Source organism: Danio aesculapii, chromosome 19 (genome assembly GCF_903798145.1).
Source record: "Danio aesculapii chromosome 19, fDanAes4.1, whole genome shotgun sequence".
In the NCBI taxonomy this organism is placed as follows: domain Eukaryota; kingdom Metazoa; phylum Chordata; class Actinopteri; order Cypriniformes; family Danionidae; genus Danio; species Danio aesculapii.
The window spans coordinates 41,946,962-41,968,351 of record NC_079453.1 but is presented as its reverse complement, the minus strand read 5'-3'; the positions used below and the strand labels follow the sequence as shown (position 1 = coordinate 41,968,351).

Below are 21,390 nucleotides of genomic sequence, written 5' to 3'. Positions count from 1 at the left end.
GAATTAAGTTGTGACATTAGGTGACCAAAATTCAATGTCCAGTCAGCATCTAAGGACAACGTCCAATGACGACGTCAAATTATATTTGGTTGATTTTAGGTTGAGTTGGAAAGGGACCAAAATCCAACGTACAGCTAACATCTTAAACCAACGCCATATTGATGTCAAATACTGACATTTATTAGTTAGGTTTGGCAACCAAAATCCAACGTCTGATAGACGTCATAGTGGTAATGTCCACACAATGTCAAGCTGTAAAATCATTAGGCGTTGATATTTGGTTGATTTAAGGTTGTGTTGGAAAGTGACCAAAATCCAACGTCCAGCCAACATCTTAAACCAACGTCATATTGACGTAAAATACTGGCATTTATTTTTCAGGTATGGCAACCAAAATCTAACGTCTGATAGACGTCATAGTGGTAATACCCACACAATGTCAAGCTGTAACATCATTAGACATTGATATTTGGTTGATTTTAGGTTGTGTTGGAAAGTGACCAAAATCCAACGTTGAGCCAACATCTTAAACCAAAGCTATATATTGAAGTCAAATACTGGCATTTATTTTTTAGGTATGGCAACCAAAATGTCAGTGGTAACGTCCACACAATGTCAAGCTGTAACATCATTAGACGTTGATATTTGCTTGCTTTTAGGTTGTGTTGGAAAGTGACTAAAATCCAACATCCAGCGTCATATTTACTTCAAATACTAACATTTATTCATTAGATTTGGCAACCAAAATCCAACGTCTGATAGACGTCATAGTGGTAATGTCCACACAACATCAAGCTGTAACATCATTAGACTTTGATATTTGGATGATTTTAGGTTGTGTTGAAAAGTGACAAAAATCCAACGTCCAGCCAACATCTTAAACTAACGTCATTTTGACATCAAATACTGACGTTTGGTATGGCAACCAAAATCCAACGTCTGATAGACGTCATAGTGGTAACGTTTACACAACATCAAAAATAATTAGACATGGATATTTGGTTGATTTTAGGTTGGACGCTGGACATTAACGTCGCTCTGTTGTTGGGTTCTGACATCAACCCGAATTACATTTCCAAACAAAATGCAACGTCCCCACAACGTTGAGGTACACAGTCAATCTAATGTTATGTTGACATTCTGTGCCTGCTAGTATGGATCTCTGAATCAGATTAAACCATTAGCATTTTGCTAAAACATTACCAAAGATTTCGATAATTTTCCTATGAATTGTTGTATTTTCTTGAAAATCAGCTATCTTCCACCAATATGATTTGTCAATATTAGTACACCACGTAACTACAGAAGAGACAAGCTTTAAATAAGGAAATTATTGAAAGTCCTTGCTCATTTTTGATGCTAATGGTCTAATTAAATTCAATGATCTATGCTAAGCTAAGCTAAAAGTGTTCCCGGAGAATGGCTGAATGGATTCAAAAAATGGCAAATTTCAACTGCTTATCTCTAGAGGAGTTGTAAAATTAGCCTATTTTCAAAATAAAAGCAGAGTGTTGTTTTAATTTTATATTACTTCTGTAATTTGATATTAAAAAGGGAATGCCCAAATATAAACTTTAGTGATGTAGAAAGTAAACATCCTCGCAAAATAGCTGTAATGTTATTTGTGAGTCATTTTTCTAAAAGTGCACTGCAGCTTTGAAACAGAGCTCATTTGGTCACCTTTTCCAAACCATCAGGAAAATGTGACAATTCAGCTTTTCTTCACCTGATCATGAGCATTGTTTCTAAAGGAGTTACCTGAGCTCCTCCAGCAGAGATTAGATGAGATGACTGCACAATCAGCTAAAATGCTGCTGACATTCATTTTTATTTAAACATGATGGGTGATATGCATTGCATCACAAACATATTATTGAGCTCATGTCTATATGGGTGTTTAATGTATGAGAGAATTTGTTGCTGGGCGGACCTGATATTTATAACTATTTATTAACATTTAAAACAGGATTTACAGTAAATATGTATTTTAAAAAGTAAATTTAATTTGATTTCACTTTGACCTTGAACTATAAATGTTGTGGGCTAAAGTCATCAGTTTACAGCTTCTTTGGATGACTTTAAATGCTGAGATGAATATGCTGGTGTGATGGTACCTTTATGGTTTCAGGTGGCACTCCCGGATCAGGTGCTTTCTCCAAATATGTAGTTAGATCCTGGTCCACATGTTCAAAGACCAAAGTTAGTTTGGTTTCTCGGTCAGTCCTGGAAACTGTGCATACGTCAAACAACCTGGATGAGGGAAAGGCACAATCAAGAACACTTTCATTAAAAGCTGTGTGAGTCATGTCTGTTAAGTGTTTAGCATCAGTTTTGACAAGTTCATGTGTGAATTAGGGCCAGAAAAGACCGAAAGATCATTTTCCAAATAAACTTGAGTTTGAAACAGCTTTTCAAAGAAAACTAAAAATCTGTAGAATTCTACTGGTAAAAGGTCATTATTTAAGGTTTACTGACAAAAATTGTAACTCAAAGTAACACTGACACTATTTTTTTTCATGTTTAATTCCACAGGTAGAAAGCGATTAGTCGACTTTACTTTAAAACTTGAGTAAACCAGTTACCTTAAAATTAGTAAGTAAATGAAATATGTGCATAATTCAAAAAATATTGAGTTATGTCAACTAAACAGTTCAAAGTTACATCGGTTTTACTCACTTTTAAGTAACTAATTGTTTTTTACAGTGCGTAAAGCTGCTTGTATCAAAGTAGTCAATTCTATAAAGCATTGCATATAACAAATGTGACATGACTTCAAATTCAATTATCAGATGCTTTCTTAACTGCTGTTTTCTCACTGCTGTCATTCATGTTATATGTTTACTTTGTTTTTAACAGGAATGAGCACAGTACATATTTTACTTATTCAAACAAATGTCGTTAGCAGTATAATGTGGCACAAGTATTTCTAGCACATTTTTACCCCTTAGAAAAGAACAAAAAAATAATAATTACTGTGAGTATATCAGGGGCTTACTTTAGGTAGATTTTACAATTTAATTTGTAAATAAGAGTTAAACATAGATGAAGTCTTATAAGTAAAACAAGCTAAGGTTATGTCTACACTAATCCTGATTAATTTGAAAACCCTGTCTTTGTCTAAAAATTTTCTGTGTAACTTGTATCTTGTATCACCTGCTTTCGATACACCATTGTTTTGATACCTTCATATTGTATGCATGTGTACATGCATTTATTTATATGTTTGTAATTTTATTATTAACATTATTTTTTATTTAAAATTTTTTTGTATGTTTGGTTTTGATTTCTTTAATAATAATAATAATAATAACAATAATAATAATAATTCCTTACATTTATATAGCGCTTTTCTGGACACTCAAAGTGCTTTACACATTTTTGGGGGAAATCTCCTCAGCAGCATCCACCTGGATGATGTGACGGCAGCCATATTGCGCCAGACCACACACCACACACCAGCTGATTGGTAGAGGAGACAGAATGATGAAGCCAATTATGTTTTAATATAATATGTTATAATATAATATGTTAATATGGGGATGCTAAAGAAGCCATGATGGACAGAGGGCAAATTTGGCCAGGATGATGGGGTTAAACCCCCACTTTGTTTCGAAGGACATCCTAGGATTACTCTTTACGAGGGGTGCCATAGGATTTTTAACGACCACAGAGAGTCAAGACCTCGGTTTAACGTCTCATCCGAAAGACGATGCTCACTGTACCTATAAAAATACTATACCCTTAACTATACTGGGGCGTTAGGACCCACATAGACCACAGGTTGAGCACCCCCTGCTGGCCTCACTAACACCACTTCCGGCAGCAACCTAGCTTTTCCATATGGTCTCCCATCCAGGTACTGACCAGAAGCAGCCCTGCTTAGCTTCAGTGGGCGACCATGTTAGAATTGCAGAGAGCTAGCTGCTGGCTAGTACATGTTTAAAGTTTCTAAGAGCAATAAAGACAAAATGTTTTTGTGTCCGCCCAATCATTCTTAATTGTTTCCTAAAAGTTGTCCATCCACACTGAAATGATTAAAAATTCCTTTAAATGAGCATGCGTTAAGACAAAACACACTTTGCGCTTTATCATTTCCACCTGCCTTTTACGCACTTTCCAGCTATTTAAAATGTCACAGCAATATATCGAGGAAAAGCATAGTTTTTTTAATGGACAGTCAGTAAATGGAATTGTTGCTACATTTAGCACAGGAGTATGTTATAGTAAGTACCGTCGAATCTGAAATTATTCATACCCCTGAATTTAAAAAAATAGGTTATGTCAACTGAACCGAACAAGTTTACTCACTTTTAATTAACTAACTGTTTTTTACAGTGTGTAAAGCTGCTTGCATCAAAGTAGAGTTGTCACAATACTGGAAGTCGGTATATCATCAGCGGATCGCTTGTATGTCAGCTCATAGGCAAACCAGCTGATTGACGTGATTTTGAAACGCTCCAGTGTCCCTGTAACTGTGGTTACACTCAGTAAACAGCGATGACTTCGGTGAACTGATTACAATAATTTCAGCTAAGCTCGTGAACACAATGGCAAATCAGCACTGTTTAAGGACATTCTCAACAGTGCTCAAATGTTTGTGGGAAATGGACGTTTTTTATTTTTTATTTCAGTATTGATTGGTACCGAATTCCAGAATCGTGACAACACTACATCAATGTAGTGAATACAAATACAAAGGGATTCAAAAGTGTGCAAGACCAATAAAAAAAATACAGGCCCTCTAAATGTGACATAAAATATTCATACCCCAGAAATTAATCATTTCAGGCTTAACTGGGGTATAAATCATTTCGGGCTTGACTGTAGCAAATGCATGAAAGGAAAGGTGATAAAACAACTGCCCCAAGTAAATATTATGTGTCCTTTGAAGAAAAACAATCTAGAGTATCTATAAAGTGACATCAATCTGTAAAAATGGTGTCCAAATGGAGAGCAACCAAAAACAAACTGCAGTTCAGAGTCCTCCACCATTTAAGCAGAATTGGTCACATGACTAAAAATGCATCATCATTTACGAAAGCCTTTCACAGTCAACACTGCTGCTGTTTATAAAAAGATATGCTTTTGTTGCATAAAAAGAAGTGCAGACGGAAAAATGTATAAGTGGGAACATGGCCTGTGACTTTCCTCAAGGCAAAACATGTCTTCATACCAATGCAACAATGCCAAAGCACTACAATTTCTGCTTGTTCTGCAAGGCACACTCTCTAATTGCCTGACGTCGCTTGAAGATAATGAATTATCCCTGACTTTTAATGAAAGACTAAGTCAAATATCCTTAATCTACCAAAAGAATCTTTCACGGTACCGTTACCCGATCCCATGACATCATGCACTGAACTTCTCCAGGAAACGCTTCTGCTGGAATCCAGATTGAGCCTCCACAATGAAGCCTCTTAACCAACAAAACATATGGCATGAATAATATTCTCATTATAAGCACTGAGAGGTTGCCTGCACTTTCCAAACACACGGCCCTATAGAATTCTTAAGCCCCTCACATCCATTATTACCAGTGTTTCATTTAAACCTATTTTCTTGCATTGACTTCTTTTCCCCCTTGGAGTTCTACAAAAATATGTATACTTTATTTCTTAAATACAAACGCAATGGGATTCAAAAGTCTGCAACCCCAATAAAAGAATATAAACTGTTATGATGTTAAAAAAAGAGAAATATTTCAGATTATACAGTAATTCTTATTAAAGGGGACAAATTATGGCCTTTTTTACAAGGTGACTGTCGCTTTAAATTCAAATGAGATTGTGCTGTTTTCAAAAGAGGACGGTGCTGCAAACTCTATCTAACAAAGTCTATGCATCTTAAAACTCCCCATTTAAAATGCCCATTAGGCCCCGTTTCCACCAATATGCTTTAGCTTTAAAACTGCGTTTTAGAACAAAAACGATCTATGTACACACTGACGTTTTATCTAGAGTTTCTGAAAAGATCTCAGTCCACACTATACCGCTGAAAACGCACATCACGTGACAACACACACACTCTGACATGCGCTGCAGCGTTAGCAGACGTCTGAGCTCCAGGCAGTCAGTGGATGCTTTGAGCACACCTCCCCAGGTGAGAGCAGTGCACGTCATACAGTTAATCAAGGATATACCACTGGATCTAATCTCACTATATTTGTCAAACATGATATTTAATTAATCTTTTCTCCATCTACTGACTTTTTGTTATTACTTGATCTCAGGTAACATGTTTTGGCTGAGCGCAAAGATATTAATTTATGTAAACACGTACACTGATTCTGCACATTCGACTGACTGCTTGCCTTTATTTCCTATATTGTACAAACTTTTTTTTATGCTACATGTTTATAAAGGCTATTATTGATCATTAAAACTGATATTCAGCAAAAGAAACAGGGTATGTTTTGTATTTTTTACTGAAAATGAAAGGAGGCAGTTTTGTTATAGGCTCTATTTTGTTATAAATATGCATACAGTGAAGATGACGTATATAAATATGTAGTTACATGACGCCTCAACAATAAATAGGCAAGAAGGAAATAAGCAGTTCCTTATATCATGTTTTCATTTTATGAATGACGTAATAAAGCACACTGTTTTCTTTGAAGATTTACCCGACGTGTCCTCGTGAGTTTGTTTTCCATATCAAACTTGCAAAGTCTTTGCAAAGAACTTACAAGGAAAGGATGCAGGATTAAACTTTGAAGCCCCAATCAGAGGCGAATGTCTGCAGCCATGGCTCCATTTTTAGATGTTCCCCCATCCACACTGACACGGAGCAGCAGCATTTTCAAACCAAAATGGCCTCTTCAGTGTTTTTAAAATGCTCCATTTTCAGGGCTCGAAAACTCCAGGGGAGTTTGGACAGAAGACGTAACGTATGCGTTTTGAAACTAAAAGGTATTAGTGTAAACTGGGCTTTAGTCAATGGTATTAACTTTAGCAGGTGAAATATCAAATGACGAACAGCTGCTTCTCACTCAGGGCTGTTTAATCTAATGAAGGAGAGATAACCACTAATAGGTAGGGGTTTCCACCTTTGATCTCAAAGGGAGAATGACATTTAAAGTGTTTCTATCAAGTGTGATTAATTTTCACCGTTGGAGGCTGGCTATATTTACACACTGTTGCCACACAGCCCCTTATAAATGGTATTTTTTGCATAATAGGCCCCTTTAACTAATCAAATATGTAAATTTGTGACACCACTCACATTCTTCCATTAAATCTCAAGATGCTCTTTGGATAAATGATGACATGATCTTCGTTTGACTTCCTTTGAGTTCATATGTAAAGCAATTTGCATATTAACAAATAGACAGACTATTTAAAGTCCTTGAACGACATACGTTTGCAATTCAGACTTTTTACGGTCAGGCAGCTTCTGGTGCACAATGCTGTAAGGCAAGGTTGAGGCCTTGAGCTAGGTCAGCCAATGACGTGAGTTCTGCCATCAATTGAATGAACCAAGTCCTTCAAACCAAGCCATTAATCTATTAGCTGCAACAACTTCCCTTACAGGGACACCAATGATCTCAAAACAAGATTTTCCATCTACCAACCAACTCTGACATTCATAAGCCAGCAAGCTAAAAATATCAACACATTACCAAAACAATACAAGACAGCCTTGATGCCAGACACGGACAATGGGGAATTAAAATGCATCTATTTGCAGTCAGAAAAGAAAGCAGACTGCTCACAGACATTTGCGCATCAATGGTTTCACATCTGGAAATAAAGGTCAACAATAGCTATCGCTTGCAGTTGACAAGCAAAGGTGAATTGCCTGAAAGGTGCATGCGTCAATGGTATCATTTGCATTTGTCAAAGTGATTACCAAAACAATGGGGATCCACATATCTGTTGTTGGTAGACTTTGTAATCCTGAATCCAAACACCGCTCAGAGATATATGCCTTATTTTTAACCAACTCAACCTACTTGCTAAAGGAGTATAATGACACAGTAGAATTCATTAAAAGGTACTGGATTTGATAGTTGAAATGGACATTGTAATGGATTTAATGGAAACCATAATGATCATTTGGGTCTCTGCTATTATTCCCAATGGAATATATAAGAAAGCACATTAGAATTAATTAAAAAGTACTGGTGTTAACGTTAAAATGGCAATTGTATTGGTTTTAATAGAAACTATGATGGTCATTTGGGTCGCTACGATAATTCCCAATGCAATATGTAACAAAACACATTAAAAACCCTTAAAATGCACTAGTTTTGATTATTAAAGTGAAAACTGCATTAGTTTTAATGGAAATCATAATGGTCATTTTAATCTTTACTGGTCTCTACAATAATTCCCAATGGAATATGCAACAAAACACATCAGAATTCATTAAAAAGTACTGATATTGATTGTTAAAATGGAAATTGTATTGTTATAACTGAAACCATGAGGGTCATTTGGGTCTCTACAATAAGTCTCAATGGAATATGTAATAAAACACATTAGAAACCATTCAAATGTACTGGTTTAGATGGTTAAAATAGAAACTACATTGGTTTTAATAAAAACCATGACAGTCCTTTGGATCTCTAATGGACTCTACCTTAAATCCTAATAGAATGCGTCACAAAACACACTTGAAAGCATTACAAATATACCGGTTTTGATGGTTAAATGAGATTGATCGGTGATTAACAGGTATAGCTACATATCCTGTCATCAATATAGCACATGCTCACGATAAAATAACCTTTAATTATTTTAAGTAAGCATAAATCACCTTGGATAAAGGCATTAACATTAATGCATTGAGCGTGCATTTATATAGCACAATTTTTTTATTTATTTGCATTCTTTAAATGTTTTGCATATAAATGACCCACAAAAACAACTAGGAGGACTGTATTATGCTTGCCAGATCAGTAGTTGGTCATGTCACTTTGTAAAGAAACTGCAGCCCTGTAGTCCACCATTGTTGTTTTGGTTGTACTTGCTAATGTCGATAGACTGATTTATAAACATAATGCTTAAAAAGTTATTGTAGGTTACACAAAGATGATACTGGTACAACTTTCTGAAATCCATTTATATGTTGTTGTGTAAAAAAATTGCCATTTATTAGCTGAAAACAGCAGTTATATCTGAAAACGACTTGCTGCTCTATTCTAATCAATTGCTATTGTCATTCTCAACATCTGTGTGGAAATTGTGATATTTTTGCTTTCTAGCAAGGAAGCAACACGTAGGAAAATTGTGCAATATGACAGTTTACAATTTCAAGATCTAGCCTGATCTAGATTATGATTTTAGCAGTTATATTTCACTTGTAAACAAGACCAACTTTGTAATGAACATCTCTAGTGTATAGAGTTGAAATGTTAGTTATTTTATTATTATAAACTATTTATGTGCATTTCCAAGCAGTTTTTAAAAAGTATTAATACAAAACGGTCAGCTTTTTTGTGGAGATCTGTATTTGTTTGTGAGTGATTTAGTATGGCAGCCACTATAACGCAATATGACATGATGTAGAATCACATTTTCTATTGGATTACTAAGATTTGAATAATAAGCTCTCTGCACTTGAGTTATTTCAGTAACTGAAAACTGTGTGGTACAACAAAATCCGTCTATGGAGGCAAATTCACCCAATTTATGCAGTTATCTTCAACTAAAAGAAGCGTTTTAAGTTTCTCGAAGATCTTAGGGGACGTCCCTTCAACAGGGGTCGATGAGTTTGAAATGATGTGGCAGGAAATCACAGGCGTGACTTGTGTCTGTACTAATTGTTCACCAAACAGCTCATGATGCCTATAGCTGTACATATTATAGATCATTTTAGGAAAGCTTTTTTTTTGTGGAATGTTTTATGGCTGCCAACATTTCTCAGATCTCCTGCAGATTAGAAGTGAACGTAACATGCCCAAACATTTTTAATGACTGACGGGGACAGGATTTTATGTTTAATAACCTCTGATATCAGGAAAAGGATATGTCAGCAGTCGTATTAAAAATATTGAGGGCCGGAGAAAGGTGCAGGAAATGAAACTTGCGATATGAGGAATAATGTTGTTTTCATTATAGCATCAGGCTTTTTTTAAAAACACCAGCATTTAGCCTCAGTTCTTTTAGCACTAGGTTGACTATAAATAACATTATAATGTGATAGTTGTCTTTCTGCAATCCTATGAAAGTCATCATAGGATTTGCAGGAGTTTTTATGTTTATAATAGAAAAATTTTATCAATTTTAATGTGAAACAAAATGGTTCTTTGAGTCTCTATGGGTTATTTGTTTGTCTTTTATTGGTGGCATGCCAAAAACCAATAAATCCTAAAGGAATATGACACATTAGAATTCATTAAAAAGTACTGGTTTTGATGGTTAAAATGGAAATTGTATTGGTTTTAATGAAACTATAATGGTCATTTGGGTCTCTACAAGAACTCACAGTGGAATATGAAACAAAACATATTGGAATTCATTAAAAAGTACTGGTTTTGATTGATAAAATGAAAATTGTATTGGATTTATTGGAAACTATAATGATAATTTGGGTCTCTACTGGTCACCACATGATTCCCAATGAAATACACGACAAAACCCAATAGAATTCATTAAATAGTACTGGTTTGATAGTTGAAATTAAAATTATTTAAATGGAAACCATAATGATAATTTGGGTCTCTACAATAATTCCCAATAGAATATGTAACAAAACATTAGAAAGCATTCAAATGTACTGGTTTTGATGGTTAAAATGGGAACTGTATTGGTTTTAATGGAAGCCATAATGGTCATTTGGGTCTTTACTGGTCTCTACAATAATTCCCAAAGGAATATGTAACAAAACACATTAGAATTCTATAAAGAGTACTGATTTTAAGCATTAAAATGGAAATTGTATTGGTTATAACTGAAACCATGATGGTCATTTGGGTCGCTACGATAAATCGATGAAATATGTAAGAAAACACATTAGTAAACATTAAAATGTACTAGTTTTGATGCTTAAAGTGGAAACTATTGGTTTTAATGAAAGCCATAATGGTCCTTTGGGTCTATTGGTCTCTACGATAAATCCTAATGGAATGTGTCACAAAACATATTCAAAACCATAACAAATATGCTAGTTTTGATGGTTCAAATGTGATTGCCTGTACTGTGTTAACAGGCTATTTGTAATGTAATCCTTTATAATTTATGTCATGATGTCTATAACTGCAAGAAGAATTATCATCTATAAACAAACCTAAAACGTGTAAAATCATCAAAAACACATACTTAATCAACAGGACCAACATTCCCCCGTTTATTATGTTTTTTTTTTTACCTGACAACATTTGGATGCTCAAAGGATTCGAGCTGCCTCAGCACCGCCACCTCGCGGATAGTGGACAGCGGCATTCCCTCTTCCTCAGTCTGCACCCGGACTCTTTTCAGGGCCACAAACCGGCCCCCGTTCTTCAAATCCCGAGCCTTGTACACCTTTCCATATGCACCTTCGCCGATCTCAGCCACCGGCTCATATTGCTGGGTCGAGCTCTCTTTGTCCATGTTTTTTTTTTCACAGCGAGGATCTGCGGGGAATCCCGAAACGTGACGAGCGCGCGCGGATATTTCACAAAGGCATTATTGGGAGCGCGGCGCTGGCACGTGCACTGCCTGTAGAGCGCGAGCACAAAAGAGGCAGAGGTAAACACAAATGTGATCAGAGCTAAATCAAATCTTATCTAGGGCTTGAAGATAACATACATAGTGCTTAAATCATAAAGACAACATACACAAAGCTAACTCCGCCGCTTTTATAGCCAAATACCAAAGATAGGCTTGTTAATATATCAACATCTGGAGTACACGGTAATAAAGTATGTGGGAGAATATGAGAAATGATGATGTCCTGAAATCATTAAAAGTTCTTGTTAAAGCACACGTGCTTTCAGGCTTTGTATTCATATTTCATACATTTTATATGACATGCAAAGCATCTTGGGCTAATATGTCAAGTGGTGCAACCACCAAGCAAAATTACACGTTAATATATATATATATATATATATATATATATATATATATATATATATATATATATATATATATATATATATATATATATATATAAATAAGTGTTTTCTTATTAAGATTAACAACTTATCAAGATTAAAAAAGACAATTGACTCAATTATGATGGTCTGTTCTAGATCAGTGGGGTCTACATGGGACCTCTGTGACATCATTTCCTTTTTTTATAGCTTATTTTTCAACAAAATGGCTTCCTGCAATCTTGGTTAGACCACACTGACATTTTTGAAAATATATTAATTCCCAACTTTAAACAACTGTAAATAAAAAACATACAGAATACAAAACATAAATAAAACAATAGTTCACAGCTTCAGCACAGTAATACCACCTTGTTGAAGTTGTTAATTATTTTATTTTAATTCCCAAAATAATTTAAATTAAATATATTAGTATTTAAATATCAGCCTGTGATAATATATAAATAAATTTGACAACAACCAAAAGTTAAAAGTTGTAATGTAAAGTGGTAATAAAAAGTTTAATAAATTATTATTTATTATTATTATTACTATTAGGCCTATTTATTTTCTAAATAACTCAACATATTCGCCTGGTTAATCTATAGAGACATCACGGGATATGCCAAAAATACTCTTCCGACATCATAACTCTCTCAAAACCAACTTATAAATATAAAACATGCCCCACATTGTCAATAAAACCCAAACGGCTCAGTTTCCTGACAACCCCTGCTCCTCTTTGTGCCACACTGCCATGAGCACGTGGTTGTCTACTGATTGCATTGTTTTAGCAGTGCGCATATCCATAAACGCAACCAAAAGTGCCTACATTATTCCCATCCACGTGAACGCGCAACTCTAACAACCCACGCAAAAAAAAGCAAAAACACGTGAATGGTCAGTATAGTTACCCGGTTGGTGCTTATTCCGCCCGGAGAGTCGCGTCATTCATAAACTTCAGCAACTTTCCCTGCGTCTCCACACGCATCACAGCTCATGCAGCGTCCGCGCCACGGGCCACACAGGTAGTCGGATGGTGCACGCGCGATTAATCCCCATCTCCGGCAGCACCAAACAGCACAACGGATCAAGTGAAAGATCGTCCGATCAGCCCGTCTTGAGTAGAGCAGAATGCATGCATGCAAAAAAGCGAGTGATTTTCATCGATCCGCTCCCCCTGGATGTTTTGCAGGAATACGCGGCGTGTGTGTGTGTGTGTTCGGTCCCCTCCTCGCTTTCCCACGCTGGCTGAATGTGGCTTGACCCCCTTCAGAGCAGTTTGACACAGAGCAGGAGCGTTTCCGCATTCCTCGCAGACTACAAAGACTCACCGCCTCCTCTTGCTTTCCCCCTGCCTGCTCGATCCCCACACCATTCATACTGCTTTTTTGTTTTTGTCTCGGTGTCAAAACGGGATCACACCGGGGGGATAGAAAGAGAGAGATAGAGCCGGGACGCGGAAGGTTATTGGACGCGAAGGCTTGTGCTAATGGAAAGTTTTGTGAAGATTAATAATCATCAATAAGTGCACTCATTGAATCGTGAGCGTCACTTGTAAATGTTACTGCTGCTTGTTCAAACTACTTATTTAAAATGAGCTGAAACAACACATTTCTTGGTCTTTTGCCAATTTATTTGTTTTATGTTTAGTCCACTTAAATTTGTAAACCATTAAGTCAACTTAAGCGTTTTGTGATGGGATAACATGAAGAAATTGTGTTGGTTCAACTACCTGGTTAGAGGATTTGTAGTTGCTGGCATGGTTTGCATGGGATTGAATTAACAGAGGGAAATGTTGACAATAGAAGTAATCATCAGTGGTGGAAAGAGAACAGAAAAATAATACCCAAGTAAAAAGTACCATTACTTGTCTAAAAATGTAGTGCAAGTAGAGTAAGAATATCTGTTGTGAATATTACTCAAAGTATGAGTAAAAAGTAGATCTTTCAAAAGTACTCAAGAGTAGTGAGTATTGAGTATAATGCTTTAAAAAGCTGATGCATTTACATGTAAGTTGTGCATGTGTGTGTGTGTGTGTAAACGTAAAATTCTGTAGTGCATTTAGTTATTGCCCAGCAGGCACAGAACGTCATAAGACGTTAATATTAGGTTAGATTTAGGTTATGATGTCAGGTGATCAAAATTCAACGTCTAGCCAGCGTCTAAGGACGTTATTCTGATGTCAAATGACGTTGATATTTGGTCGATTTTAGGTTGTTAGAAAGTGACCAAAATCCTTTGTCGAGCCAACATCTTAAACCAACATCATATTGACATCAAATACTGATATTTATTCATCAGGTATGGCAACCAAAGTCCAACATCTGATAGATGTCAGAGTGGTAACGTCCACACAACGTCAAGCTGTAACATCATTAGCTGTTGTTATTTGGTTGGTTTTAGGTTGGACGTTGGACTTTCATTTCGATTTTCATTTCCAAACTAAATGCAACACCCCCTCAATACTGGAGTACAACGTAAATCTGATGTCATGTTGACGTCTTGTGCCTGCCTGGTGTTTAAGGCCATTTTGGTCATCATACAGTAAACATCCGTCATCTTCTCATCAATGACATGCATCTAAACAGTCTCTGGGTCAATGCGTGTAAAGATTCTGCACATCTTCTTGGACACTGTTAATGCTTCCAAACAGTTTGCTGCAATTATAAATCCCTCATGTCTTGAGGTAGTTCGTTATGAGGCGATTTACATAATATGTGTGATTTGATTGGACAGGAATCACAGGACTGATTTTTCTGATCCACATAGACAAGAAAAAATAAAGTAGTGACTGCAGGTTGAAGGAAAGTAGTGGAGTGAAAGTACCGATACAGCACTAAATATGTACTCAAGGGAAAGTAAAAGTACACATAATTGCAATATGGGACGTTGATCTCTGCTCTGTCGACTTTTGATGTTGAAAATTCAACGTTACAGTTTAACAAAGTGACTTTTATTGATATTTTAGTTGTTTAAAATAATATAATGTATATGAAATGATATAGATAGAAATAAGTATGTAAAATAACAGAAAATGTACTGGCAGTTTATTACAAGGTTTTTGAAGCATAATATACAATACCAACCCAGACAATATATATATAACTTTAAACTGTTAAAAATGTTAATAAAAGTCACTTTTTCTAACTTTTCAAGGTTAAAAGTTGTTTCATATAAGATCTAGGTCACATGACGCCATTCAAAAGCATAAATAAATGGGGAAAATAAAAAAATAAAAACAGGAATCACAAAATACGAAAAAAGTCTAATTAACGGATATTTTTTACAGTGTAGTTTTGGAGGTAAAATTTAGGTGTAGTTTAAAGCATTGTTTCCCAACCCTGTTCCCGAAGGCACACCAACAGTACACATTTTCAAGCTCTCCCTAATCCAACACACCTGAATCAACTCACCAGAAGATTAGAAGAGACTCCAAAACCTGAAGTGAATGGGTGAGATAAGGGAGACATCCAAAAAATGTTCTGTTGGTGTGCCTCCAGGAACAGGGTTGGGAAACACTGGTTTAAAGAATAGTTTGAATTATTACGAATGAACTATTACGTTACCACATCTATTATTGGTTCATGTTACATGTGATGCTTATTACTCACTCCTCTTACAACAAGCTTTTTTCAATTCATGGAAAATTTGTGGATCTGAAAATGTGGATTAATATTGCATGTTAAACACTACATAAGTAATCCAGAAGCGGGTGGCGCAGTGGGTAGTGCAGTCGCCTTACAGGTAGAAGGTCAGTTGGAATTTTTGTGTGGAGTTTGTATATTCTCCCCATGTTCGCGTGAGTTTCCTCTGGTTTCCCCCACAAGTCCAAACTCATGTGCTATAGGTGAATTGGGTAAGCTAAATTGGCCGTAGTGTTTAAATTATTAAAAATTATTAGATTATTAAAGGGACCAAGCCGAAAAGAGAACAAATGATTGAATAATCCAGAAACACAATTCTTGAATCATGAAAATCTTGAGCATTTTGCACTTTAATGTACTGAAGCTATATTATAACGTGTTCGACAATACAGATTAGCATTTCCTGTTATATTTTTATTTATACATAGACTTTCTCTTAAAGTGTGTTAAAAATAAATTTTGCTGTTGATTGGGAAGTTGAGCTAAAATGGTAATATACTGTTGCCAGTATATAAAATAAGTGTCAATTGAATGATATTTAAGGACACTTTCTGATTTCATATATATATATTCTCCCCGTGTTCGCGTGGGTTTCCTCCGGGGTGCTCCGGTGTCCCCCACAAGTCTAAAAACATGTGGTATAGGTGAATCGGGTAAGCTAAATTATCCGTATTGTATGTGTGTGAATGAGTGTGTATGGGTGTTTCCCAGTGATGGGTTGCAGCTGGAAGGGCATCCGCTGCGTAAAACATATGCTGGATAAGTTGGCAATTTATTCCACTGTGGTGACCCCAGATTAAAAAAGGGACTAAGCCAAAAAGAAAATGAATGAATATATGAATATATACATATATCTTCAGACCCACCTTAATCCTTCGTGGCATAGATTCAACAAGGTACTGGAAATATTCCTTGGCACACTATCCTGCTGGAAGTAGCCTGCTGGTCATAAAGGGATGGACATAATCAGCAACAATACTCGGGTAGGCTGTGGCATTGATACAATGCTCAATTGGTACTAATGGGCCCAAAGTGTGCCAAGAAAATATCCCCTACACCATTACACTACCACCACCAGCCTGACCTGTTGATACAAGGCAAGATGGATCCATGCTTTCATGTTATTGATGCCAAATTCTAACCTTACCATCTGAATGTTGCAGCAGAAATTGAGACTTATCAGATCAAGCAACATTTTTCTGTGTCAATTGTTGCCTCAGTTTCCTGTACTTAGCTGACAGAAGTGGCACCCGGTGTGGTCTTCTGCTGCTGTAGCCCATCTGCCTCAACGTTAGAGCTCTTCTGCATACCTCGGTTGTAACGAGTGGCTATTTGAGTTACTACTGCCTTTCTATCAGCTTGAACTAGTCTGGCCATTCTCCTCTGACATCAACAAGGCATTTGAGCCCACAGAACTGCCAGTCACTGGATATTTTCTCTTTTTCAGATCATTCTCTTTGAGAAACCCTAGAGATGGTTGTGTGTGAATTTCCCAGTAGATCAGCAGTTTCTGAAATACTTAGACCAGCTCGTCTGGTACCAACAACCATGCCACATTCATATACATGTATAACCCTTTTATTGTTTTGATAAAAACCTTCCATATTTAACCCATATTTATATTTAAAGACTGAAATCTCTTGGCCACACCAAAAAATCTTTTCTATTTGTATTTCTATTTAAAACCCGGGTTAACCCTACTCTTCTTGCAATTTTTAAGATTGATATCCAGCATAAGAAATCCTAAAGTGTTGATAATCAGATGAATCTTCCTGTAAATGAGCTGCATTGTTGTGTGTACAGTATGGGGGCTCTGAGGTGAATGAATCTGCTCGTCTTCAGTATTCACCGAATGCCGAACGCTCATTGATTTTGAGTAAAAGCGCTCCGGCATGGGGGCAGATGATGAGTTTGAAGTAGTTTTGTCTGCCAATACAGTTTCCCCGATGCGTGCCCCCTCTTGTCAACTTAAAATTCAACTTTTTTGCATCACAAAGCGCACATTACACACAAAGACCAATAACTGCGAAGGCTTCCCTGTACATTTATGCATCATGATTGTTCATTTTAAATGGGCCCTGAGAGCCATTTCCCAGATTGAATACATTACCGTGCATACACATGCTTATTAGGCTGTGAAAAACAATATAATTACATTGGTTTGTGTGTGGTATTTTCACTGTTGCTCATTTTGAGAAAGAAGAAACTGTCTTGTGAAAGACAGATGTCATTTAAGCCTCAAATGAGTCACTGAATGTATATGTAAAAGAAGAGAGCGGCAAAAAAAATCCACCTAATGCTATCTAAATCTGCAGCGTTAAATGATTCTCAGGGACTAGAAACATCTGAGTTGGTGAATAAATGAGTAAACCAAAGAAGATTTACACATGTAGCATGGTGGTGGTGTGCTGTTTTTTTTACATTTGTCTTTTTGTGTAAGGATGAAAAGGAATTCTGTGGTCAAGATAATTATCACTTAGCAAAGTATTTTAATTGTCTCCCAGTAAAAGCTGTAATGGTTTATAAAAACAAACACATGCTTTAAATCAAAAATGAATAATTCAGTCTGTAAAGAAAAACACCTAAATATGTAAATGCACTGAGAATTTCCTGTTTTTCTATTTTCTACACTGTATTTCTCAGTGACTTTTTTTGTACAGCCTCACACTGCGTATACTGTGTTTTATACCATACCGCTTTTTGCACTATATACAGTTTTACATCTGCACAACTCTGGTTTGCACTCCTTGCCATGTGCCCTTAAATGTAATTGTATTGTTTACCATTTTTATTTTTACTTGCAGATTTTAGATGATATTATATGGGTAATTGTATTTATTGTAATTTCTTTTTAAAATTCAACTTTTTGTATTAATATATGTTAGGCAACTAGGGTCTGAGAGTAACGTAATTTTGATTCTTTGTATGTCCTGTACATGGGGTTGAATTGACCCTAAAGCTGACTTTGACTTTGACTTGATAGGCAAAGAAACTAGATTTTCCTATGAGAAATTTTCAATAATAAATGATATAATCTAAATTGAAAACTTAAAAACTTAAACAAAATTTTGTAATTATGCAGCTAAATATCTTGAAAAAAAAACTATGTAATTTTAGAATATATTATATTATTGTGAATTTAATTTGTACTGAGATGGAAATACAGAATGTATACTGGGTGAATATATTGACTAATACTAAGTATTTAAATATATATTTTGTATTTAATTTTAGGTTTAAGACAATCATAAACAAGTAAATTTATTTATTTAGTCTTTGCCAAGATGGCAGTACATCATATTTTACTAATTTTGCAGTAAATTAGTATTCAGCTTACAGAACAATTTAAATTGGTAATTAATTTAACTCAAGTTATTGAACAACAGGAGTTTGTTTTATTTATATATTTATATATATATATATATATATATATATATATATATATATATATATATATATATATATATATATATATATATATATATATATACCACTTTATTAGGTTCATCTGTCCAACTGCTTGTTAACGCAAATTTCTTATCAGCCAATCACATGACAGCAACTCAATGCATTCAGGCATGTAGACATGATCATCGAATGACTCGTTACAACTGAGGTATGCAGAAGAGCTTCTCTGAATACACAAAAATCCAACCTTGAGGCAGATGGGCTACAGCAGCAGAAGACCACACCGGGTGCCACTCTTGTCAGATAGGAACAGGAAACAAGCTACAATTCACACAGGCTCACCAAAAAATGGACAATAAAAGATTGGAAAAACATTGCCTGGTCTGATGAGTCTCGATTTCTGCTGCGACATTCGGATGGTAGTGTTAGAATTTGGCATCAACAACATGAAAGCATGGATCCATCTTGCCTTGCATCAACAGTTCAGGCTGGTGATGGTGGTGTAATGGTGTGGGGGAATTTTTCTTGGCACACTTTGCGCACGTTAGTAGCAATTAAGCATTGTGTCAACACCACAGCCTACCTGAATATTGTTGTTGACCATGTCCATCCCTTTATAAACACAGTGTACCCATCTTCTGATGGCTACTTCCAGTAGGATAGCGCACCATGTCATAAAACACAAATCATCTCAGACAATGGTAATGAGTTCACTGTACTCAAATGGCCTCCACAGTCACCAGAACTCATCCCAATAGCTTTGGGATGTGGTGGAATGGGAGATTCGCATCATGGATGTGCAGCTGACAAATCTGCAGCAACTGCGTGATGCTATCATGTTAATATGAACCAAAATCACAGAAAAATATTTCTAGTACCTTTTTGAATCTATGCTATGTAGGATTAAGGCAGTTCTGAAGGCAAAAGGGGGTCCAACCCCGTACTAGTAAAGTGTACCTAATAAAGTGCCCAGTGAGTGTATGTATATATTCATTCATCATCATTCATCGTTTCAGCTTAGTCCCTTTATTAATCTGGGGTCGCCACAGCAGAATGAACCACCAACTTATCGAGCATATGTTTTACGCAGCGTATGCCCTTCCAGCTGCAACCCATCACTGGGAAACACCCATACACTCATTCAAACACATACACTATGGAAAATTTTAGCAGCTTACCCAATTCACCTGTACCACATATATATATATATATATATATATATATATATATATATATATATATATATATATATATATATATATATATATATATATATATATCAACAGTATATGAATACAATATGTATACGTGTGATAAATTAATAATTAATAATGGAAAAAGTTATTTTAAACCTGATCTCTATAGTTTTACCATTTATAAAAATCTATTATGCAATATATAGCATTATATTTCTAATTATTTTAATTACTATTTTTCTTAGGTAAGTCATTCTCAAGGCAAAAGCCAAATGCCATTGTAAAAAGGTGATAATTAGAGAAAGTGTAACATTGTTTGTCGAACCAGCCACTTCAATTGCACAAGTTCAATCGTCTAATGTGTCTTTTTGCATGCGCTTTGCTTATCATTACAATGACGGCTGGTTGACAGAGTGTAAGCCCGGATGAAAGGCTCCAATCATACACTATCAGTGCTTTTTAAATGACAATCTCTGCGGTCATTTGAGACGCTTGAGTGGCAGATGGGGATCAGTCTGTCCATGTAAGAGAGACTCTGTCCAGTGCAGAACAGGTGACTTTCTAGCAGATTACCTTTCCGCCCCATACACTTCTGACCAGACACCAGTCGGCCCGACAGCAGCCTCGCAGATCGGCTTTCTCGAATCAGATCCAGCCACACATGGAGGCAGCATTTGTGAAAGTGATCCTGACAGTGCTCATGTTACTCTGAGTGGATTCACTGTCCCTTCAGTCCACAGAAGAGCTGCTGACCACGCCCCCAACACTGATGAGAAAGCAGCATCTGTGGATGAATTGGAGATATGTCAAAAAGCAGGACTCGGTGACTTGATGACAGGATTGAAAGTCTTACTGTATACAGGGTTTATGCAGGTTTTATAATAGGGTAAACCCCTTTAAGACTTAAAGGGGGCCTATTATGCAAAAATCACTTTTATAAGAAGTGTTGTATCGCAACAGTATACGAATATAACCAGCATCTAATAGTAAAAATGTATTAATTAAATTTTTTATAATCACATTTCATAAAAACAGTTTGCAGAAACACTTTGATTGACGTTCTCCCATTGTACGTGTCATCAGAGGGGGAAAGCCACGCCCATTCGTGACCATCTCTCCC

The 21,390-nt window shown here is 36.0% G+C and overlaps 1 protein-coding gene across 1 annotated transcript in view; it reads right to left on the bottom strand.

Annotated features, from left to right (window-relative positions):
- The window catches only part of cdk6 (cyclin dependent kinase 6), an 81,718-nt gene extending 68,377 nt beyond the window's left edge, over nucleotides 1-13,341 (bottom strand). Inside the window, exons 1-3 of the mRNA XM_056480289.1 lie at nucleotides 12,934-13,341; nucleotides 11,311-11,642; nucleotides 2,115-2,250 (exon numbers count right to left, since the gene is read on the bottom strand). Of these exons, the coding sequence (XP_056336264.1) occupies nucleotides 2,115-2,250; nucleotides 11,311-11,534 (360 nt within the window). The 5' untranslated portion in view covers nucleotides 11,535-11,642; nucleotides 12,934-13,341. The remainder of the gene's footprint in view (nucleotides 1-2,114; nucleotides 2,251-11,310; nucleotides 11,643-12,933) is intronic.
- Between the last annotated feature and the right edge of the window lie 8,049 nt (nucleotides 13,342-21,390).